Source organism: Hyalella azteca, unplaced genomic scaffold, assembly GCF_000764305.2.
Source record: "Hyalella azteca isolate HAZT.00-mixed unplaced genomic scaffold, Hazt_2.0.2 contig5529, whole genome shotgun sequence".
Lineage (NCBI taxonomy): Eukaryota > Metazoa > Arthropoda > Malacostraca > Amphipoda > Hyalellidae > Hyalella > Hyalella azteca.
Genome location: NW_025935717.1, coordinates 226213 through 252422, shown reverse-complemented (window position 1 = coordinate 252422; position 26210 = coordinate 226213). Strand labels below are relative to the sequence as shown.

Below are 26210 nucleotides of genomic sequence, written 5' to 3'. Positions count from 1 at the left end.
CTTGTTTCGGAATGACTAGATTATTCACTTGTTTCGGAATGACTAGATTATTCACTTGTTTCGGAATGACTAGATTATTCACTTGTTTCGGAATGATTAGATTATTCACTTGTTTCGGAATGATGTTATCGGGATGACTAGATTTGGAATAACGGTATTCTAAGATAGCAATAATTATCGATCCCAGGCAACGCATGCCTAACCTGCTAGTTATATATTTAATGGTTCATTTTGTAAGCAAATTTATTTCCTCTTGAAGTCTTTCATTTTACACCTAGCATGGTAGAAATGAGCGTATGGTAGACGATTTATCCCATATTAATCTGAATTCCTAAACTATCCACTAATAGCTGCATTCTAAAGGGAAACTTGCGTGATTCAGGTACGTCGATGTAGCTTCATAATAAATAAGCACAATTCGCGTTGAATGACAAATGCAATTGTGATCTTCTATATATAGAAGGAGACGGTGCATTACCCAGACGGTAAGGATTGAATATTGTCTAGTTATTATTCTTTTTAATTCAGTATATTCGATTTACTTGCTTTAAATTAACGAGTAGTATTACGATTGTGATACTAGCACCTCACGTGGCCACGATTGGTATCGTCTGTGTTGGGTCGTTGCTACGATACAGACGACCTTCGCACTCTCTGTCATACTCGATGCCAGTGAAGACTCGGTGACATCGTCGTTATACACACGTCTACGTATCTGCGGGTTTACATACGAAATTAAACTAACATCTGTTTCACTTCTACATAGATTGGCGCTTAATATTAAGTAGATTCTATATAGGTACATTTGTGCCTTATAATGTGTAGATTATATATAGGTTCGCGCTTTATATTATGAAGATCCTAGGTACATTTGTGCGTTATATTATATAGAGTATATGTTGATTTGCGTTTTATATTACATTATAGATTCTATGTACACGCGTGCTTTATATTGTGTAGATTACATGTAGATTCGCATTTTATATTGTGTAGATTCTATGTAGATTGGTGCTTTGAGCCTTGCTGTGTTGATGCATACAGTCTTGTTTGCAGGAATATTTTGTGTTGTTCGGAAACGGCGTTAATAAAATATGGGGCGATTGTAGCTATCAGGATTTCGGAAACCTGTTTCGTTCTGTTTTTTATAGAGACGTTGACTAATTTTAACGTTTGACTTTGACTAATTATTGAGCGTGACAATTTTATGCTCAGTGAGCAAGAAGGTGTTGGTAGCAGCAGCCAAGAGTTCTGCAACATCGCTGCATGGATATGAAAATGTTCCTCTATTTATTCTTCCATTTTGTGCGTCGTACTCACTGTTTGATTTCTCCCGAAATGTTTGAATTCGTTCTAGTGCTATTTATATAAATAGTTGTTCGTGCTCATTCCAATCTTTCTAATGGTTTACTTTGCATGAGAAGTTGATCTTCCGCTGCACGTATTCATTTGTAGTTTGATTTGACGCAACTAATAGAGCTTGATGATTTAAGTCTGATTTATTATCTTTCATCTTTCGAGCTTGCGGATTCAATTGCAGCCTCGCCAAATGAAATGTGCATATATATAATATATAGGTAATACCAATACGTTCTTGGTGGCTGTACACAATATTATGAGCACATTATTGGTGGTTGTATACAATATTATGAGCACATTATTGGTGGCTGTACACAATATTATGAGCACATTATTGGTGGCTGTACACCATATTATGAGCTCATTATAGTTTATTGGTGGCTGTGCACAATATTATGAGCTCATTATTGGTGGCTGTACACAATATTATGAGCACATTATTGGTGGCTGTATACAATATTATGAGCTCATTATTGGTGGCTGCACTCAATATTATGAGCTCATTATTGGTGGCCGTGCACTAGCCTACCACCGGCTACTCTTGGTCCTCACATTTTAATTCTATTGTTGGTCTGGCAAGATGCCCACCTCTTATTTTACCGTCTACAGGCGTGCATTGCATTGCTGAGACATACGCGTCTGGCACGTGTAGCGCGCTCTATATACTTGCATAATTTTTACTGATAATGGCGATACTTATTTACAGTGATAGTATTGGTATTACTGATGAAGTTGTGATGGTATTTGCGTGACCGATGTATAGTTGTGATGTTATTTGCGTTACCGATGTATAGTTGTGATAGTATTTGCATTACTGATGAAGTTGCGCTTGTATTTTTTCCGTAAGTGTTACTCGCTTAACTGAACAAAAACTATTATAAAGATCGTAGCCCACATCAGTAGTGTAGCTGTACTACAAAATGATATCCTCAATACAGCTTCACTATTGCTATTCGAACGAAATTTTAACCACACGTACCAAGAAAAATTTTTGAGAACCAGTTCCGTGTGTTTAAAAACTTGAAGTGTTTAGTATTGTCGATAAAAAATTGATTGAAGAAACCCGATGTCCTTCTTCAAAATTAAATTGTGAACTGCATAGCGTCGACCGCATGGTTATTTTGTCCAGGATTATTGTTGACTAAAATGAAAGCTTTTTACATTTAAAATCAATGCGTTGGACTAGATCTATCCCGAAGCACATGTCTGTGGTATTATCAAGCAATTTTTTTAATTGCTCGAGACTATACCATTAGCAGACAGTGGCAAGAAAATTCCCCATTTTTTTAGACGTTTTCAGTAAATGTGTTGTAATTTTTTTGCATTTTTAGCGCACTTTCTCATTTATGGAAAAAAAGGCGCTATTGTGCTCGTCATGTCCATCCGTCCGTCTGTCCGTCCGTCTGTCCGTGACTTCACGTTTTCGTCGACGAGAAAATGCGTTCTCTGTCACTCACTGCAGTGAGTACTGAGTTATATTTTTTATATAACGGTAGATTTACGGTTTAATTAAGCAATCGAATGATATCATACTTTTTGACACATTGAATACATAGCCAGTTAAGGGATTTTTTAATTACCTCATAGGACCCAATTACAGGATTACTCCTGTTTGCTGGACTGGAGATTGAGACACTCCTGCGGTCACGGCCAAGGTTTTACCTGTACCCATATTTTTCAAAATCAAGATATGTTTGTAAAATAGGCCTAAGCCCAATAGCTCGCTCAAACTTCGTCCTCGCCTCGAATCTCGTTTAGGCTCACTGAAAAACAACCAAAATTGAGAGTTCACGTTAACAACCAAACTCAAGCTTGCTTTGATCCATTCTGTATTAAAATTTATAAGTTGCATCTTAATTGATATCTTTTTCCATTAGTGTGTTGCGAATAATTCTTGATAATTATGATTATTAATTGTGTTCTAATTAAGGAGAATAAATTTTTACGATGTCATGTGTAACCGACTGTCGATGTTCTGATTTATAAATCCGCTATCTTGTGGAATTATCAGTGATACATGTGATAACTAACGTTCTCAAACGATTAATTATAATGCTTAATCCTTCTTCTAAGCTTTCTTGTCCAGTAACAAACGTAATCGCAGTATATTGAGTCATGCGTAAACTGAACATCTGAAATGGGTACACGTAAAATTAAATCAAACGTTTTCGTGCCATTTCAAACCAAAGGTTGCAGGCGAATTTGAATCAAGTGGTTGCAGACAAATCAAGTCGAATGGTTGAAGTCCAATTCAAGTCAAATGGTTGCCAGTAAAATTAAATCAAATGTTTTCATGCCAATTTAAATCAAATGCTTGCAGGCAAAATTACGCAAAATTAATCAAATGGTTGCAGACAAAATGCAATCTTGCCTTGAACTGATGCAACAGAAAATTGACGAACTGCAGAGCAATCAAACATCCCGAGGCTGTTAAAAGTTAACGTGTTTGTCACTGTGTAAATTCTACACTTGCATATGGCCTTCAGGAGGCTTTGTATTGCGGAAACATTATATGCAAGTCACTACGCCTTCAATTGCTGTGTATAAAACTGGTCATTAACGAGCTCATCACATGTGTGGTCATACTACAGCTTACATATATAAGCGTATATGCGCGTCCAATTGACGGAAAATACGTAGAATTGCGATTTTTTATATAAAATAGTTGTTGAAATCAGATAAAATGTTCTCTCGTTCATAATAATGTTGGTTAATTCATGATAATGAAAATTCCGTGCATTAACAAACGAAAATAATTTTTCTGAGCTGAAAACTATTTTCAACATTATTTCACGAGTCAGAAGTCTTCTGAGCTGCGTCTAAAGCTGAAATTATACAGTCAAGGTTATATTGCAAATTCGAAAAAGTTTATTACATGAACTGAGTAAAGGTATCACTGATACGACGGTTAGGCTTCACAAAAAGGCAAGGCTATAGCACATGTTTACTGACACATACTGGTGCAGCTGGTGCGAAAAAGAAGTGTTTGCTGTGCAAAATATCTTTTAATTACGTGAATAATTATTCTTTCTGCATCAGTTGGTTATTCTACATTCTTTACCATTATCCAGCCTTCGCCAGCTTTGAATCAGCAATAGCTGCAAGCGATTTTTTTACCGCTGTCTGCATGTTGCTCAATATGCGTGCGGATCTCATTAAACTATTTATATTTTATAATTATGATCTCCATATTCATTCAAATCGGCAATCATGACCTGAAACTTTTCTAATTGTCAGCAGAAATTGAAGAGTAAGAGACTAGTAGTTTCCTTGTAGTCTCTGAATCACTAAGTTGGAGTAGTTATGCTTGGATCTTGTCCTGCTCTATCTAGTGATCCAAAAGTTCATATTTTGATTGTGTTTCATCTCGAATGTGGACTGCAATTTATTTGAAAATTATAAAAGCAAATAAATAACTCTGTTGTTATTATGAATAATGGAGCATCCAATCGAAAAGTGTTTTTGATGGATCCATGTTGTCTCATGAGCGTAACTGGAATAAAAAATTCTATGTGCAGCTAAAGTAGTCATTTATATTTTTTAATTAGGTGTCAGTGGCTAGTAACTTTCATATTACTGGCCATTGAACATCCAGGACCATAAAGGTGCGTGGTTTTAGGCACCACCCTGCACTATGGTATCACTGAAAGAAATTAGAGCCATGTTGTCCAAATATTGACACGCTTTCTATACGTAGTGCTGACACACTTTTTACCGGGCCAAAAAGGCTCAGGCTCGTACAAAAGCATAACTACAATAATATTTGGACAATGTTTCATTAATTCATTTCTTTAAGTACATCATGACCTGATGGTTGCTGGTGCTGACTGCTTTTGCCACGAACTGCTTCCGTGATCCGTATAACAATGTCCCTATAGGAGTTATATTTGAATGCACGAGGCAGCATCAAGTTTCTATGAATTTTGTAATAGCTGATAGCTCAATGCTTGGCAATTTATTCATAGTATGGCATGAATATCCAAGAAAATCTCGTAAATAGAAATTAATTTGTTGAATTATTTTTTATAACTCGATAACGATTGGGTAAATTGAGTTGTGCGTACATATGCCGATATATTGTCGCGTGCCTCACCTGAATGTTTTGATTTAATACTAAGCACGAGACCTTGATGCCTGAAGAGATTAATTTTTCTTTATCATAAAATTTCTCTTTCGTATCACAATTCAGAAATATTCTTGCTCATTTGCATCTTTAATGAACTGCAAATTCATGCACGATGAAAGTTCATCTGAAGGCAACGTGAGAGACGAGGAGATTTAAAGTTCTTTCATTAAACTTATGTTCATCTTACAACTATCAACGTTCAGAGCATGCACGCTCTTATCTAAGACTATAGTATATTACATGCATTAAATTCGTTAGTTAATTACTAACTAAATTTTTCTTACAAATTATGGTGATGTTGTTAGTTTTGTTGAAATTCTTTGTATATATTAATCGGAGGCTTTCTTGCATTAGCGCCAGGTAATGATAACGATAATGAATTGATATGAATTCATTACAGAAACATAATTCAATAGAATTAATCAACTGGGATTGATAGTTCGTTTGCTCAACAAATTTGGGATTTTTTATGTCCGTTCAGTGTTAATTGCATTTATGGTGGTCTATAAGTTAACCTCATATTCATTAGGTTAATTTTACGTCAGTGTTACCGTGTACAATTTCTATCTATTCGGTGCTACTTATGAAATGAGTTGTCAGCTCCGGAATAGATAGATGAGCCATTAAGTACCGCTTATCAGCTGCTATACTAACAACGCTGGGTAGTCAGCACTCGAGATTATTCACCGATGAGTTTGTATTGGTGAAATAATCCAAAGGTCAAGAGAACATATAGTTCTGAGTATATTATATGCATAATCTATAAAAATTTCAATTTCAAACGTAGTTATGCACCGTATTTTATATCACTATTTGTCTCAGTAGCTCGCCGTCATCTGTTCAATTAGTTAATAATTTAATAACAATAATGTAATAATGTTTTTTGGGGGTCTTCTACATTTGTCAATGCTACTCTTATTTAAACGTCAACACTATTTTAATCTAAACGTCAACGCGATACAAATCTATGTAATGCTTACGTGAGTTATCGCTTGTACACAAATTATTTTATTTTAAGACAAGTTGACCAAGTGTGATCGCACTGCAGAAAACTAAAGACAGGTTAATTACCAAGTTCTGGGTTTTAGATCGCAAAGCAATTTAATTTGAATCATAAGTATTTATCTGTTTAGGTTATCACGTGCGCGATTCTGGGTGATGAATTACCTACCGAATAGTTGTTTAATAATGTTTAAAAATAATTTAAATAGTTTAATTGTCAATTGTTAATAGTTTAATTGTCACAGCAGCCTTGCATCTTCCCATGCACCAGCGCGATGTCGCGGTATAGTGCATGGAAACAGTGCAAACATTCGCATCACCGCGAATATTTTGATCCTCTGAATTGAGAGTCACAAGTTGAATCTTCTTATCATTGTTATACCTACACTGCTATTGTATGACAATAGCTCGCTTCACTCATTGTTTGGTTCCAGACATCACGTGTACCGTGTATTGCGAAGGATATCACACTATACATGCTGCATGACTTGACTAGACTATTACTATTCTCGGCTGCTTGGTGTGAGGTTGGAAGTAGCGTGACGCCTGGCGTTTGATGTCGCTTATTATCTATTGCTTGCATTTCTGCTGCATATGTGTTTCATCTAGTTAATATGCTGCATTGAATGAAATAGTGATGTATGAAGGGTATTTATACGAATGACACGTTTGTGTAGAGTGTGTAAGTGCTGACGTTGAACATTCAACTCGATATTGAATTTACGTGTTCTGTAAAGTGTTGTGTTTCAGCTTTGTAATATTGTATTTCTTGTATATGTATTTATATTGTATGGTATCTCTTCAATCGCACTGTATTGCTCCGTGGAATTTTTATTGTTCGTTGCTGTACATATCATCCATAAGGGCCAAGCGATGTAAATAATTAAGGTAAATAATAATAAATCAATAGAATTTCACGTGCATGATTCGAAATGAGATTATTTTACTACGAAACTCGCGTGTCTGGTATGAACGATTCTTTTAAAGCTAATAATTACTTAAATGTTAATTAGCATAAAGAATTCACTGCTTGATGAACGTAGAGGTCAAAGCATTATTTGGTGTCCGGGTGAAAGGACGTTCACTGGTGAAGTTTGATGTGACGCGTTTCCTGTGGACGAATTTGCTCATCGAGTGGAATTTTGGAGGGGAATGTAGGAACAAGTGCACTAATCATATTAGATCTAGAAATTTTTTACTAGATATGTATTTATTTCTAGCTTATATTTTTTAACATTTCAGGTCACCAGACTGGTTCAATGTAAGATCTAGAAATTTTTTACAATAATTTTATTTTATTTCTAGCTTATATTTGGAACTGTCCAGGTTACCAGACTGGATCAATCTTGAATATATGAACCACGTTACCTTGAATGCCGCCCTGCATAATCCAGCTGTCATCATGTCCATCTTGATGAAGACTCGGCATTCATGGCCAGGATTTCCTGTTGCTTTCTCGTCCACGTCTGTCGAGGCATCAGCCAACAACCCATTGCAATAGCATCAAACATCTGTCAATCATCTCCATTTTTGATCATATCTATTTTTGATCCATTTATGATCATAAACATTTATGATCATATCTATTTTTGATCACATCTATTTATGATCACATCCATTTTTTATCATATCTATTTATGATCCTTTTATGATCATAAACATTTATGATCATATCCATTTTTGATCACATCTATTTATGATCCTTTTATGATCATAAACATTTATGATAATATCTATTTTTGATCACATCTATTTATGATCATATCCATTTTTGATCATATCTATTTATGATCATATCCATTTTTTATCACATCCATGTTTGATCATATCCATTTTTGATTATATCTTTGTTCTGAATAAGCTATTGCCGACTTTTGATTTTTTTTTAAATCGTATTTATTATTTTTTATTACACTTTCATTTTAGCTTTTTAAAGCTTTAAGATAAACAAAATCATTTGTTATGTTCATTTAAAAGTTACATTATGTCTACAAATTAACTGAAAATGTTTTCAGTATGGCAGGAAATTCTCCTGTTTCGACTTGAGAAAGTTATTATTATTATTTATTTTAAGAAGATATTATTGGTTTCCCCTTGATACTTTCATTACGTGTGTTATAAAGCTATTTTTCGCATTAAGACTCAATCTCAATTACTTGCCACTACTAATTTTTACGAAAAATTGGGTTTTCGATTGTAGAAATCCGCAACTTTCTTTCTGCAGTTTGTAGAAATCCGCAACTTTCTACCTCTGTTTGTGACACGAAGCCTCTAACGAAAGATTGAATATTAATAATGATGATTTTGTAATTCGCAGTGTTGAATATGACCGTGCAGGGGTAGATGAAGATCAATAACTATGATTGGCTTAATTATGATGAAATGCATAAAGATATTCGTTTTTGTGCATGTCGAATGATTTTTTAGTTACTCCCAGTCATTACGTTTTCTTCGAAGCTTTGGGATGAATGATAGAAAACGTAATTTTCATGGGTTACTCAAGCATAACACCAATGGTAGCAAGTGATCTTCGAATTCTGTCGTCCAACGGATAAATAGTTATTTTTACCCTTTCAATATTCAATATTACTTGTTATATTTCAAATAAACTGATTGTTCCGAAACATTTATTTTAATACTGGAAAATCGATATATATTTTTATGTACTCGCACGCTTTAACTTGAAACTCTAAATTTCATTCTCATCCGCAATAGCAAAAACATTTTTCTGCAATACAGTACGTGTTCTCGTTTAAGTAAGCACGTCTGACGCAGTAGCCGCTGGTTGCATAATATTATTTTTTGCAGCTAGCAATTGAAGCGTCAACCGCTCAGCCGCCCTTGACCGGCGCTGTGCGATTGTTGTTGTTGTTCGTTCACAGATGCTGCTCAAACTCTAAGAAATAAGTGAGACTTTGTTCAAATATACAAATAATCATCCACTTTTTAGTCTTGCGAGTGTCACTCTGACCCATTTTGGCCAGGCTAAATGGTGTATCAGTGTTACGTAGAAACAGTTCATCAATTGGCGTTATTTGGGCAATATAATCCATTTGTTTTTCTGATAGACGTATTGCTGCAGTTATTGCGCGACGTTTTTCTGTGGTCAGTTTCACTCTCCGGTATTTCGGCAACGTCTGTTTTAGTGTACGATATGACTACATGTTCATCACTGCATGGCGGAACTGTACGTTTATTATCAAAATCAGGTTATTATTCAATACTTGTTCAGTATTTCTTCGCTGTTTCAGTATAACAAACTGCTTATATTGTCCTACGGTGTTTCAAGAAAACATATCCATACAACACGTGCAAATGAATATTGAATTTTGAAGAGTTTCCTGTAGCGGTTCAAATATTTATTTCATTAAATTAAAAGATACAGGCTCATCAGCCAAAGTTTCTATGCGTTTTTTAACAAGCTGGTATTTTTCAAGTTCGTTTCAGACGACATTTTTCCAATTTCATATGCGAATTTTTTTCATGTGGCTTTTGTTAATGAGAAATTTTCGGATATATATATATATATATTCTACTTTAAATTATCCGGTCTACTATCCTGCTTTCGTTTTTATCCATTTTGTTTTGCGTGGCTTGCGCTAATCTGAACGAAGCTGTTATTATGTGAATCTACACCGCTTCTATTTGTGAGACTCTTCGCTACATTAAAAGAGGCTCTTGTCGCAGTTTTTATCATTATTAGGTTTAACATTTTTCTTATATTGGGAAGCCCGAAACCAGGTTTTTTTCAGTTTTCTTCTATACAAACGGCCCCACCTTCACCCCCGAATTCTTTACCCAGGCTCACCAAAGTAGAGGTCGAGGCACTGTCTCCACTTCTGGGCTCTAGCTTCCAGAACACTGTTCCAGACTCAGTGTCATTTCGGTCGCGGAAGACTGAGGTTGTGTTGGTCGTGTGTCTTATCCCTCAGTGGCGAGGGTCTTTCCGCAGATCTGGTTATGTTGATAGGTTGCGTCGTTTTTCGCAATATTTCCTGAAATCCCGGACGCTACAGACTTTCTTCACTGCAATCAAATGCAATTCGTCATTATTTCTATTGTGCTAACAATCAAGGCTATATCTGTGACGACACCGCGTGTGGGATTTTGTCAAATGAATACGCCTGATAATTCTAAATTTTCCATGGTTTTCATTAGCTTTGAGGTCAGCCTGCTTTTACGCTTATAATTATAGTTAAATTAGCAATGACCTTGTCTCTGTGGGTCGGAAACGTGATTGGATTTGCGCTAGTTTTTCTTTTCTTTTTTTTTTTGCTAGTAACAAACTAGTATTTTGTGGTGTTACAGACAGCCTGCAAATTCTTCAATTGACAGATAAAATTCCCCCGAATTCAATGGGACATTATTTTATTTTTATCTCTGAATAGTATGTCAGACTTCCATTAATCATTGAAAGTTGATGTCAAGAAAAAGGATATGATCTGGAAGTATTAATGCCAAGGGAACGAATGTAATTCTCTTGAGTCATTTGTACTGCGCCACAGCAATGACTTGACCACTTGCTAGAAATTTGATGACTCATGCGCAAAACATTTTTTTAAGACATCGCATTAGAATGATAAATGAAGGTCTCACGAAGGACATGCAGTGAAGGTCATCTTTGATATCAGATGTTGGCTTGGCTGCCCAATAATGCGGGGTCGGCATTTCCTACGAACTATTCAGCCAATAGGTACTGATTATTATTCATTCCGCTCACTGTGCGTTCGGCACTTCTTCACTGTATTGCTTTGATTTGATACAGGAAATTTCTGATGAATTCCTACGTGTTATTATTACTTTAAAGGGCCGCTTGCACGTTAAGATAATTCCAAATAATAGGCATCCTGCCAGGAACGGAGGCTGGGATGACAGCTTGTACGTTAAGATAATTCCAATTAATAGGCATCCTGCCAGGAACGGAGGCTGCGATGACGGCTTGTTCGTTAAAATAATTCTCACTGATGGCCGCCATCCTAGCTACCCGGGACGCGGGATAGGATTACGCGACTCCTCGTTAGGACTAATACAACTCTCCTAGAACAGCTTATCTGCACAAGCAAACTGGGACTTCTTTGACACAGGAAGATATTAGGATATTCCTTAGAATATTTTACTTTGCTTCCACAGTTTTTTTCAGGTTCCTGGGCATCTCGACATTCGAGACATTTCATCATTGGGACATTTTCATCGTTTTATCCTTTACCAATTTAATCTAATCTAACTTACATGTACTTATGTTTGCATGGTGCACTTAATGCAATGATGAAATTATATAATGAATTGCAATAATGATGAAATGTCCCAATTATGAATTGCTTTAGTGATGAAATTTCTAATATGATGAGGTGTCTGGTCTCCGATTCTTCCTTCACTGGTGCAGCTTAGGGTTCGACTCCGATAGCTCGATCGTTACTCCTTCTATTAACCGAATTTGATTGAAAAAAAAATTTTTTACTGGTGGGCTTGAGATGTTATTTGTACTTGTTTCTATCAATTTCATACTGGTCAGAAAGCCTATTGAATGAGACGGCAGTGAAAGTTTTTAAAAATGTATATATATTCTTCTTGACGTCACTTTTGTAATTTGAACGTTCATGTAACTACTGCGCCTGCAGTTATATGCTTATTATCAATGCAGCTCCATCCTTCGTTCAACTCTGACAAGGGACTGTGATGACTAAAAAGAAGCATGCGGTTTACTAGTGTGTTTATTAACTATTTGATATTCAGCGTTGTTTGTACAATGTCTTCCTGAGATTTTAACGCACATTATTTTATGGTTTCAGGGCATCTGGACTTTTTGTTTGACCAATTAAGCGCATGGTTTGAATTTTTATTTAGTAAATAATAGACTAAGCTATAACTCCACGACCTGAGCTTATTAATAGAAAAATACAGGGCACTTTAATGCTATGACTTCAAATCCCGTCTCACTTGAGTTCTCGGTTCTGCATACATATACGGATTAATATTGTCTACAGGACTATATTGGTCATAAGCCGAATGCTCAAGCAAGGTTTTTTTGTGTATTCGGGATATCCTCTTTTATTTTCTTTTATGTTGCGTAAACTTATTTTTCATCAATCTTGGAGAAGATTAGGCTTCTTTAGGCCTTGTCGAAAACCTGAAATGGGCTGGACTCCGTATGACCAACGTTCAGCGAACAGTTTAGCTGCGGTGATAACATCAGATGGGTTGGTGAAATAAGTTTTTTTCATATATTTCATTCCTGAAAATGTAGGAGCCAAAATTAGGAGCCTGGTGGTCGAATTCGGTGTTAATTTACATTGTATAGACGTCTAAGGATATCCATCGCATAAGTCCGTAACTCCAGCATTCGATACGTTCCATTGTCACTGAGTTCGCGGTATATCATCATGTATATGATTATGCCTGGTAGCTAATGCAAGTCTTCACAGCATATGTCTTTTTAGTATACGTCTTGGTAGTATGAATCTTTGTAATAAAAGTCTTCGGCCGACCTAGAGCGGCCGTGTGATGCAACATGGATCACTACTTGCGCGTGCGCGGCGTTCACGTCTCCCGTTGTTGGCGTGCGCTGTTCGAGGTTACGGTCTCAGAATCATGAGAACATTATTACATAGCCGGAATTCAAGGAAATCGTTACTTCATTATGCTTCCGATCTCTTCTTCTAGGTGTAGTCTCTTTCCTGTTTTTTTTTTTTCAATAGATTCGTTTCCTTTTTCAAACATTTTTTTTTATCTTTCACTTTATTAACTTAACAATTCCCCTGGCTTAAATGTGATAAATTTTCCGTTAACACAAACAAATTTCATTGGAGTTCTTCACTAACTCTTAATTCTTCACTCTTAAACATTGTATTCTAATAACCTGAGTCGTACTCTGGGAAGACTTTGACCTCGCCAGACGCCGCGGCTCTCTCTTTCTGCTAGCGCGTGTCATCTCGGTTTCAAGGTTGACATTTAAGCGCCTACGTGCGAACCGCTGCTGTTGTTCCCTCTCTTTGTGATGCGTATAATAAGTTAATAACAGGTTATTATAATAGTTTAGTGCTTACTAGGACAATCTCTTCGATTTTCATTAGTTTTGAGCTCTGTACCTGCGAAGCGCTGCTGTTATTCCCTCTCTTTGTGATGCGTATAATAACAGGTTATTATAATAGCTTCGTGGTTACTAGGATAATTTCTTCAGCTTTCTTTATTTATATGCGTTTTACCAGCGAATCGCTGTTAACTGTTGTTTTTCACGTTGTGATGCGTGTAATTACGTGTAATAGCTGGTTATTGAAATAGTAACTTGGTCTCAAGGATTATTTTACGGTGTTCAATTTTCATTATTTTTATGTGATTCAAGTGGGTATATTAATTTACGATATACTTTTTGATTCTTCATTGACTTGTAATGCGCACATCGCTCATGCCAGGGCAGTTTGGGGTTCTTGGTTTCATTTTAATTAATGGGGGTTTAAATAATTGCTCAACGTTATACATGCACTTACAAGCTCATAATTTAATTAAGATGTGTTCCTCAGTAAAATATGTTTATAAACTGTCGTCATAAACATCATAATATGTTCTTTCAGTCGTGCTCCAATTAACTACTTCATATTCAGGAGCAAAATTTAAACAAAATTTCTTATTTCACTTCTGCACTTCTAGGAAATGGAGTCATTGAGTGGAGAAAAAAATTTGCATGTTTTTTCCTTTCCCAATTGAAGAAATTTGTGTACTTTTAGGTTATTTCCTATATTTTGTAATGATCCATCACTGTGGACATTGTTGCTCAGGGTTCAAGTATATGAATGGCGATCGTTCCATGATTGTACATACCGGTAATCATGTACAATAACATAATCATCAACATAATCCTCTTGTACATTGCCTGACATAATTGCACACATTATACTTTCATGGGTGCTTCTTTCTCAGCCGAGATTGTGCTTATCATTGACTCTGAATTCGTACACCAACGTTTGGATCGGCAACACAGTTTTTTTCTTGCATCACAAAAGCTCTAATTCTAATTTTACAGTAACTTCTCATAAGGCGAGTTGAAAAACCCGGTGGAAATTTTGATATTCTTGACTTCGTAAATGTTCGCTTGAAATGAGCTTGAGTTTATACCCAAATGAAAATGATTAACTCACTATAGGGCTATGTAGGTCGCTACAACCGGTCACCATGAGGTTTGTGAAACCGGTTCCACAGTTCGTACCGTTATCCCGCCTAGTACCCTGCATCGGCGCTTGTGCATACCAGAATACGTACCCAATTTTATGCACTAACCAAATCGTTTTCTTGACCTATTATGACCACTTCATCACATTAATCATTAGTTTCTGTACTCACAATGATTTCGACTCATCAAAACATCTCTCATCGTCACTTTAATCATTGCATGGATTCCGAACACTACGAAGTCCAGCTACGTCTCCCGATCAACTTTTTCTCCTAGGAAGAAAATTCATTTTCCTGTATCCGCTATTGGCACCGAAGCATCATATATTTCCTGCATGTATATGTATATATATATGTGTGGCAACATTTCAGCCATAGATAATACCCATATTAAAGAATAGATTGATTTCGGAGCCCACCGGGGGGAAATCACTGAGCTCGACTGTTTTTTTTTCAACGAGTCATGAACCGAATAAATCTTGTTTCAGATTTGGGTCGAGTTCCTGCTTCTTAGTTGTCTGAATGACGATTTGGTTCAGGTTATGTCTCCATAACTGTGCGGCATGTATATTTCAACCCATTGTTTTTGGGCGGGCGAGCAATTTCGTGTATTTGGGTCGAACGAATCTCGGTCGACGTTTGGTATTCGTAAGCGAACCAATAGAAGTGTGTGCGCTACGTTAAGTAGTAAGTGTGATCATGTTGTGCAGCAATTACTGAAAAGCATCACATTCTAAATATTTTGTTTGCCTTCGTGTTATTAAGCTCTAACAAGCCATGCGTTCTTAGAATGTTGTCGTCTCTTGCGGAATTTCATTTTGAAGCTCAATTTTCATGCATTAAAACGAATGTTACTATCCTTATAACCGAGTTGAGGTATTCGAAAAAAATATATCAGTTTTATTTCCTGCAAAAACTAAATGAATTTGATAATTTTCAGTTATAGCAACCATTAAATAGAATCATCTTTATACTGCGTGGTACCTCGACCAGACTCGCCTAGGACGTTACTCGCAATAGAATTTTTGATCACAATATAATAGAATTTTTTGATAGAATTTGCTCCCTGGTTTTTTGTACTTTGTTTGACTTCTGCTTGGGATACTTTTCTCCATCTTGCAAGCAGCTTGAACTGTGTTCTGCATGGGTCTCTTCAACAGGCTTCTGCATGACTAATTTATCTATCTACTGCTTATTTGAAACCCGTTTTTGCAGTACTCACTCAATGCATTACCTGGCTTACTTATTTGGATAGGTTTCTCTGTATGAATCTGTTCAACGTATGAAGACCCTATTTTTTTAGTTTATGTTGTACAATCGATTTTTTAATTGTTAAATAAATTTAATTTCGTTCGCGTTCAAATTGCAAGTATTTGAGTCTTAAAATGACGACTTGACGCATTGGAGTTTCGACAATTGATTATAATTATTTGATTTCCAGTTGATTGAAATTTCAACTAAATTATATTTACTTTTGCTCTTTGGCTTATTGTTAACTAATTAGTAATGCATGTAGCTGCTGTAGATTGCCTGGAATGACTTGGAAAAGTCGTGTTTTTGAGAATCGCATTCTACTGTAGAGTCGTATCTGCAATCGCCACCATATGTTATAGGTCGCTTCTTGAGTCGTAACTACTGATTACTCTGGAAGATGAAGTGAAGCTACTTTTAGGATTGAATTCAAGTCCTTGGTCCATTTTCCTTGACCGCTTTATTTCGTTCTAGCTTAGTGTATGCCAGTTACCCTAATGCTTTTGACAGCCTTTATTTATCTTTATTACCACGTTTTTCTTAGCTCGCTTTCGTGTCTGTCTGTGATGATCAAATCCTGCAATCGATATTTCACCAACTTTCCCGCTAGCTAGCGCTCTGAAACTTTTAGGGAAGCTCAACCACCGATAACAATACAATAATCAATGATTTGTTGCACGTTTCCAGGCGTATATATTACCGAACCTTTCTTTATTACAGCCACGCACCTAGATAAATACGGGAACAACAATGTATCCCCTCGAATACAATTTTCTACAGAACTTTGAAAAGAATTTTCTTTTGTGCATTTGCGTGGTCAACTGAAATGAAATGAATATTATGTAGGATGGTTGACCTTTTTGCAGTAGTTATAAACTCTAAAGGAACTCACAAGCAGGGGTTGGGAACCTTTTTATCGATGATACGCTTCGTATCATCGATACGTACGTCGAGTCAAGTAAATTGGCTCGCAACAACGTTTTTCATGTGTAGCAACGGACTAAAAAGGAGAAAATTAAATACTTAAAAACTAAAAAGTAGAAAATAAAATGTATAAAAAAAATTTTAAAGACCACGTTTTTCATGTGGACTCAAAAGTAGAAAATAATTTTTCGGCAGCTACTGATCTCTGTTTGCTTTCATTCTCTTGATCTTTTGTATTTCAGTTAAAATATTTTACAACATCTAAAACAAAAAACGTGGGGCGCATCTTCATTTAGGCATGCCTTAATTTCAATTTTGAATTCAACAACTATTTCGAATTATATCAGCAATACACTTATCAAATTTCAATGAACCATCATATTCATCATACCAAGTAATCACCAAACAATTAAATACATATGCGCCCCTACGTTTTTCGTTTTAGATGTTGTAAAAAATTTTAACTGAAATACAAAAGACCAAGAGAATGAAAGCAAACAGAGATCAGTAGCTGCCGAAAAATTATTTTCTACTTTTGAGTCCACATGAAAAACGTGGTCTTTAAAATTTTTTTTATACATTTTATTACAGAATGCCCTTTGTTGCATGAACAGCTGCCGTTATTAAGACCTATATATTGTTTGCCCGCACTTCCCGCGCATGAACCTGAAATAGTGTGTTTTATCCACGTATTTTACGCTTAATATTTGACTTGAAGACCTATACTCAACTGCACCAGACTAATAACTGTGTGACTCTGACAGATCTTTTGTTTGTCGCATGATTGATTATACGAATTTTTTTAAGTAACTCGAGATGAAATCGTTATTTTTTGGTCTTTGTAGGAGTGTTCCTCACAGAAAAGTCAAGCTCTTAAACAAAACTGTTCACCCTCATGCAAATATATTGTGTTCTAACTCTGCAAGTGCCAAGTTGTTGAGGTATTCATTTTCTGGTATCAAGTGCTACAGAAACTTGAAGTATTTGCCTAGCTCTGTTAGAGTACAGGATCACATAGATATTATTGCCCGTCATTGGAATCGTCACATCGACTCATTTTTAGAAAATTTGAACGAGTCGTACCCTGGTAACCTGACAATGGGCGTTCACGCGGTTCTTGTAAATTCCGAAAACTCGGATGACCGACCAAGTTTTGCTGCCGTAAATCTTGCGCTGGAGTTGGACCAAGGAGACATCCGTGAACACGAAGGAAAAAGCGCTGATGCCAAGGATCTCTTCCCTCTTACGACGGTCCTCCACTCGAGTCTTCCTTCGCAGATCGAAAAAAATGAATTTAATTCGTCTTCCGTCACTTCTTCCAAGACTCCGTCCACGTCTGCGGACACACATTCTACCAGTTCCCGCACTGAATCGCCTATTGACTCCGACACAATCCACTCCAATATTAATTCTCAGTCTACGGAATCACTTAATTCTGTCTCTGATTTAGCCACGTCAAAGAGAATGGCTGCATCGGAAGAATGCAATACAACGCGCTTGTCGAATGCATCCGAATCCAAAATAGCAACGACAAGTGTGTCAGAAACTCGTCCTTCATTGTCATCGAAAGTTAGAGTCCATCCTATTGGTGAGGCAAGTCACAAACGAAAGTCGACAGTGTGCGCAGATGCAAGTGATGTGCTTGCCATGATCTCGCTGTCGCAGTCCCGGGACGATCAGAAAGGCGTTCGTCATGCCTTTGCCAGAGGGTGGAATATTCTCAAACGCGTGCAAACGGTCCCGCGAGATTTGAGGTAATAAATTTGTATTCGCCCTTTACTTTTTTGTCATGGATAAAATTTGTCTACCGATTTTTTAAAGTTTTCAAACCATTTTCATAGATATTTTTAATCTTTATTTATTTTCTTTGTCAGGTTTAAAATTAGTCTCTTGATTTTCGCAGGTTTAAAAGCGTAGTATTTCTTAGATTTGTTTCCTTGTCTTTAATAGAATGTCAGACCAGACTAGTAAATTTTTAATAATGATTTCCCTGATCACGAGTTTGTTATATGACTGCTGAGTCATCTCATTTTTTAATTCTTATCTGAGTGCGTAATGGTTTAGGCCTATGTCATATTTGACGATTCCTGTAGAATTTTCGGGCATCTTGTAATTTTTTTTAGTGTAAAATGTAACTTTTCTGCTATTTTTTGTCTTTTAAGCTTTTTAATCTTACCACAATCAAGATTTATACCTAAAAATATTATCAAATGTTTTATTGTGTCTGAATTGTGTACTTATGTAATTATGTTACTGGACATCAATACATATGGCATTTAGGCACGGTTATTTTACACTCGCATTTTAGTAAGTGCTTTCATTAATTTCGAGAATTTATGTATCAAATGCCATGTATTAAATTGAACTAGAACAGGAAGTAACTGCTGCCAAATGTACTCTTACCTAGAAGCACATGTAAAGGTAGCGCCTTGTGGTCAAGGCTGACCTCGCTAATATATACAAGTATTAACACTTCCGTGAAGTGTCAACTTCGCTGTGTGGTTCTGTGTACCTGTTCAATGAACAGCACACAAGCGATCCCATGTCAATAAATGAACGTGCAATCAGAGAAATGAGTGAGACTTCGGCCAAATAGCGATGCGCTTTTTGCCGTTGTGTGTGTCATCCTGACACAGTTTGGCTCTGCAAAAGGTATATCAGTGCAACATGCACGAAGTGGGTCACTATTTTGACAATGCGACCCCATTAATTTTCTTAGTGTGGGAGATTCCTGTGCTACAGAATTATGTTATTTAATTAATATTATTTATTAATTATTTATTATAATTTATTTTTCTAATTATGTTATTTATTAATTATGTTACAAATTAAAATATTATAAAGACACTTGACATGTTCCAGCATGTCGGATGGAAGTATTTTAGCTGAAATAATTAGTTAATTTTTGTTATCAAGTTTAAAGCAGAGAATCATCAATGTCTCATGTTAGTTTCCTAATTTCAGACTCGTGCGGGCTTGAAGGGTTTTGCGTCCACCAAAACTAAATTTTCTGCTTTAATTAAAAATTAAAAACAAAAAAAAAATCTCAATAATTTGCCATATCTTATTTCAAATATTGAGTTGCGTTGCTATATGCGCCTTTTCCTTAGAAGCATGCCAGGTATCGGCGAACCTTTTATACGTAAGCCATAACAAAAGCGCTCGCATGGACGCGACAATGAAGCTCGGAATTATTTTTTAAATAAATTTCCTAGCTTGTAAGTTTTTGAACGAGTTTTTACACATGCGAAAGAACTTGTTGAACCACCCATTAGTCTCGCCACATTCTTGTAACGATGACTCGCGTCAGATGTACATTTAATTCTCTGCACATTGCCTCAGTTTAACCCTCTTTCATGGAATTGTTCACAGTTTATGCGTGACCATTACTTGTACGTCTATTTCTCGACATGTCCACGAGTTAACCCTTACTCATAAACGCTTCCCAGCTTAATTAAATCGTTCAGTGATGCTATATATGGCGTATTTCAGGGCGTATTTTACACCTGAACGGGCATATTCCATACCTACACTCAATGTGTTAATCTCTGTCGTGGAGGGATGTCCACGATAATGTTGTCGGCATTTGGCTGTTGCAGGGCTTGCCGTTGGCAGCGTTTGACCGCGACCAGTTTTGTCTGCGTCTTACCTTGTATTTATCCTTAAAACTTGCATTCGGGGTTTTTAGAGTTAATGAATTCATGATTTAAAGATATTGAATTCATGAAAATGAAGTAAGTAACCCTACGCGTCACAGAACGCACATGGTGCTGAATCTATAATTTTCTAGCCGTTGCAGAGAAATGAAACTTTATTGTGAAATTTAAATGAGAAATTTCTAATGAAATTAGCTCCACGTAAAAACGGTTGAAACTATACGCACCGTATTTCTCCGTTATTATATTTCTCCGTCACTGTATTTCTCCGTCACTGTATTTCTCCGTCACTGTATTTTTCCGTCACTGTATTTCTCCGTCACTGTATTTCTCCGTCACTGTATTTCTTTTCGTGATGACAAACGATCAATTTTAAATGTGTAGGTTAATAGATCATTATGTCGAGGCATGAGGTGCGATCAAATCTACTCATTCAATGAAGATTCCCGATGATTTCTTATAGTTTTGTATCGATGTAATATACTAATTTAATAATTTATCTCCCGAATAATATTCCTCCCAAAACTGATTAAATCTACATTTTTACATTTATTTCCTCAGTTATTATCGAGGTTTTTTTCTCTGTTATTCTCAGTGTTGCGTTTTTTTTCTTTTTCAAACCATTAAATCGACTTGATTTGCTGCTCGGGGGCACACTTGACTGTTATGCAAAAACCTGACCTTGCCGGAATTTTTGGGCCAGTTTTTATGCCTGCGGATGAACTTGAACTGCCCTTCAGACTCGGCCGCCTATTGTCGCTCTGACTTGATTTACCCTTCAGACTCGGCCGCCTGTTGTCGCTCTGACTTGAATTACCCTTCAGACTCGGCCGCCTGTTGTCGCTCTGACTTGAATTACCCTTCAGACTCTGCCGCCTCTTGTCGCTCTGAGACTCGTCAACATCACTTTTATACGTTTAGCTCACGGCACATTGAATAACTTTTGCTCTTATTCGTGAAATTTTTCACATTAATTCATGAAATTACGTCTCCATTAAGTGTTCCTTTAGTTACCGACACGTTTCCTCCCGCATTCATGATATTACTCACATTTCGGGAGTCACCATTACAAGAACGTCTATTTCTTTTCACGATTTTTCCCTTATTCATGATATATTATTCACATTTTCGTCGTCTTCATTACTTTGACGTTGATTTTTCTGCGCATTGCCTCAATAAATGAAATGGCTCACATTTTGGAGTCACCATTACTTGTACGTCGAGTTTTCTATTCATCGCCCAAGTTAACATTTGCTCATTAAATTACTCACAGTGTGGCGAAAAAATACGATCGTATTTTTTTGTTCACAAATTCTTTTCTTGCCCCCATGATTCCCAGAAATTCTGCATGCCCTTGTAAATTTTAAGATGGCCTCAGTTCTAGTTTTTCTTTCGAGCATCGCGGAACTGGATTTTTTTCATCATTTATCCGACCTCTAGCTGCAAGTGCGCTAAGAGAACAAGTTTAGAATCATCTGTTATCAATTAATATAACGATCGACTTTTGGGTGCGGAGCGATAAATCTTATATATGATCGTTTAGCTCGTTATTTGTTTTTCACTAGTCTTTTTTGAGCAGACACACACTACAGAATTTTTTATTCAATATCATTCAATAATTTATTTTTAGGAACATCGCACTCTTTACTTACAAAAATTTCGTCAAATCTTGCGAAAAAATTTTCGTACGACTTCAAATGTTGCTTCAAATATGATATGCAGTCAATTATTAGTTTCCTTGATTATTTTAATAATTTAAAAATACGGTAGGCGTTTTTTGATGCCAATACTTGACTCGCTGCTCACCGGAATTTGTCCAAAAATCTTCTAATACGCTAGAAAATTGTGATTAACAGTGCAGCCGTAGATTTGCACTTCAAAATTAACTATCATTACGTGCTTTCCCTAATTTGTAAATTTAACTAATAATTATAAATAATTAACAATTCAAATGAATAATTAACTATTAAACAATTGATTTATCTCAAATAATGTCTTTGACAGAGGGTTGTCTCGCTACGTACGCATCCTGTACCGTATGCGCTCAGCCAAGAACCGCAACCTGAACGTGCCCACTGCCTTTGATGAGACCTGCGCCAAACATCCTCATAAGATCGCCTTCCTCTTCGAGGATGAGAAGTGGGACTTTGCCAGGGTAAGATGGTGCTTAATTTCTGTGATTATTGTGTTAACTCTCTAAATACACTCTTTTTCAAACATATTAACATCAGAGTATGTTTTTGAAAGTTGGAAACATTCCTCAAAATCGTCGTAATGTTCGAGAGTGAGAAGTGGGACTTTGCCAGGATAAGATGATGCTCAATTTCTGTTATTATTGTGTTAGCTCTTGCACACTTTTTCAAACATATACTAACAACTGCAAATTGTATTTCAACGGTGAAAACATTCATCAAGATCGTCGTAATGTTCGAGAGTGAGAAGTGGGACTTAACTGATAAGATGATGCTCAATTTCTGTGATTAATGTGTTAACTCTTTAGAAGCACACATTTTCAAACATATTAACAGCAGCGAATTGTATTTAAAAGGTGGAAACATTCTTTAAGATCGGCTTAATATTCGAGAGGAGACTGTAACTTGGCTGGTGTAATTTGGTGCTAGTTTTAAGTGATAGTGGTTTGGATTGGCCCTTTAGAGTTTAGATGTAACTTTTGGAAAATATCTCAAAAGCATAGAATTGTATTTCAAAGGTGAAAACATAGCTGAAGATCATCATATGTTCGAGAGGAAAAGTGGGACTTTGCCGGAGTAATTTGCCGCGAAAATGGCGTTAACAATTTTAATATCGATGTCAAATATCTCAAAAGCATCAAGTTACATTCCAAACGTGGAAAGCTACATTAGCTGATATTTTTTATTCATAACGTTTCAGTTGCAGTTCTTCGTTGATACAAGCAGAACGTTTTTCGTCCAGTGCCGATTTAAAATTTTTACTATAATCTACAAGCATAGAACATAGAGACGCTTTTAAATAATTAATCGTTTGTTAAAATCTTCAATCTCTATTTCATGTATTGATTACTTTTAAATAATATGCATTCAAACAATCATACTATACGCATTGAATCATGCGAGGATTTTTAAAACTATTTAAACGATCTTGGAATTGAAAGGCAAATCTTAATGTCGAACTCCTCATGATTTACTTGCGTTTGCTTCACAGTGACAAGCGTCGCTTTACGGTGCTCGAAAAGATATACAGTAGGATAGCCTCTAAAGCAAATCATGGATCTCACACAATGAACTGTAAAATGATCACCCCTCATTGCAATTCAGAACGTGATTGAAAATTCTTGAAAGGTTGTGGCAAAAATTTCTAAGAAGGGTATTTGGTATTCAGCCTAGTGGAGAAAAAGTTACGCTTAATTTTATGTTCCTTTTTCGTAGATAATTGTACGTTTAATAGTTCAATACCCATATAAATTGCGTAAACCATTATAAATGAGTACTATATTGTGCTGCAGCTCGCATCGCATGCATGCTGGCCGCGAGTCGAGCTGACATGGGCCGATCAATTCTGTTATCGTGCGATATGCTTTGTAATCAATAATTTATACACACATTCACTTATACATTATACAATAACTTGTACATTAACGAAACTTAAGATTTTAATTCTCGTGTGTTATTCTTTCTCCATTCCTCTATGGTTCATACCTGCGATGAAGTTATACTTTTATTTTCAATGACGCTGACGATGTACTTTTATTGATGACTATAAGGTTCTCATTAAAATGTACCTAAAATATTTTAAAGCGCGTCTAAAAAAAGAAATAACATTCGATCAATAAATGATAATTGTGTCAGAAGAATTCAATACCTGGAGAAAATGATGTTTGCTGTTGTCATTAACATTAATGTCAGATACGTTTTGGACAAAAATAAATATTCTTCACGATTCCATCTTGGTATATTCAGCAAATAATTCTCTAACTCAAGGTTTGAGCTTTGATATTAATTCTCTCGTGTATCAGACAAAAATTAATATTCTCCATCTTTCCGTCTCGATATATTCAGCAAATAAATCTCTATCTCAAGATTTGAGCTTTGATATTAATTCCCTGTGTACCTCTCAGGTACAATCCCTGAGCCTGAGGGTAGCACAGGCCTTCAGAGGGAAGGTGGCTAAGGGTGAAGCTGTGGCGCTGCTCATGGAGAACAGAGTCGAGTACATCGCCATATGGCTTGGGCTCGCCAGGGTCTGTACAATTATTATTACTAATATATTATTACTTAACTAATAATATATTATTATTATAATATAATTATCTGTATAATTATATTATCAGGGTCTGTATAATATTATCAATATTACAATTAATTATTCATATTGATATCTTGTGATCAAGTTTAATTTGATTACTCATTTTCAATGCTTGAAAATATTACTAAGTGTTTAACAGCTTGATGCATTTACATAGTACATCTTTATTCAACCTTGTCTCTGTTAGCTCCCATATTCTCTGTTATCTGTTGCGTCGTGTGTTCACGTATATCGTTGATACATCTCAACTCAACTGATAAAGAAGGCTGTTGGTAAAATGCTCCACTATGAAAAAAAATTATTACCGGTTGCTTGTATGATTGTTCTGTAAACCTAGTACATTGACGTGAACGGCTGTTAAGAACATTAGACGCTAAGAAGGCGTTCAAATGATAATTCAATGCTGGATGAGATCTAAACAAGTTAAAATGCATCAATGATTGTTCATTAGTTAAGCAAATAAAGTAAATAGTATTGTAATAAATAAATAGATAGTATTGTTATTAATCGCAGTTAGGTGCAGTGCCAGCACTGCTGAACAGCAACCTGCGCCACAAGAGTCTCGCGCACTGCATCACCACTGCAGACTGCAAGCTCATCATATGTAGCCACGAACTGCAGGACGGTCAGTTGTATAACCTATTGTCTACGTATACATCTAACCTGCTATTAAATTTAATTGAATCACCTATCCCTTAATACTTAAATCGTATTTGCAGATCCTGTAATAGGGTATATATAAAAGTCCCTCAGTTATATAACCAAATGTTTATTTGGCCTGCTATTAAATTGAATTGAATTACCTATCCCTTAATACTTATCAGATCCTGTAATAAGGGATATTAAAAGTCCCTGCACAATTATAATAATAATTATAATAATCGTAAACAGAGGAGGAATTATTCTTGCCTAAAACGATATGCTATAATCTGAGGAAATACCGTTAGTCGGTTTGGTCGATTCCCATACAAACTGCCTTGAAATTCGAATTATCTCTTTTAATTATTCATAAATTTGAAGACACCCAAATTAAACCCTTACATTAAACAAAAAGTAATTACAACCTTCAATTTTTTAACGTTGCAGCCTGTTATTAATATTTAATTATAAATATATGTATTTTATTTATTATTTATTAGTAATAATAATAATAGTAATAATTAATTATCAATAACAATATGTATAATGATATATTATGAAATAAGATTCAATAATTCAACATAATAATTAAACTGAACGTTATGAAATTCGACCGCAGCCATCGAAGAAGTTCGCAGCGACGTGTCGGCGCTGCCGGTGTACGTGTTCGGGACAAGTCAGGACAGCTCCAAGACACCGTTGCCAGGTACCGCCGTACTATCATTTATAATAGATATTTTTATGAATAGCATAACTATAATAGTTAACATAATACTGTGACTAATGCAAGGCACCCTCTTCTCAAACAC

General features: G+C 35.9%; 1 protein-coding gene across 3 annotated transcripts in view; it reads left to right on the top strand.

The window, feature by feature from the left end:
- Positions 1–26210, top strand: part of LOC108677553 (long-chain fatty acid transport protein 4) — a 47400-nt gene that overhangs the window by 9109 nt on the left and 12081 nt on the right. Inside the window, exons 1-5 of one of the 3 annotated variants that reach the window (XM_047880531.1) lie at positions 17530–18576; positions 22483–22633; positions 24575–24697; positions 25276–25387; positions 26021–26107. In XM_047880531.1, coding sequence (XP_047736487.1) covers positions 17639–18576; positions 22483–22633; positions 24575–24697; positions 25276–25387; positions 26021–26107 — 1411 coding nt within the window. In that variant the 5' untranslated portion in view covers positions 17530–17638. Of the gene's footprint in view, positions 1–17529; positions 18577–22482; positions 22634–24574; positions 24698–25275; positions 25388–26020; positions 26108–26210 lie in introns of those variants that run through there. The other 2 variants (XM_047880530.1, XM_047880532.1) reach the window with 2 other exon arrangements.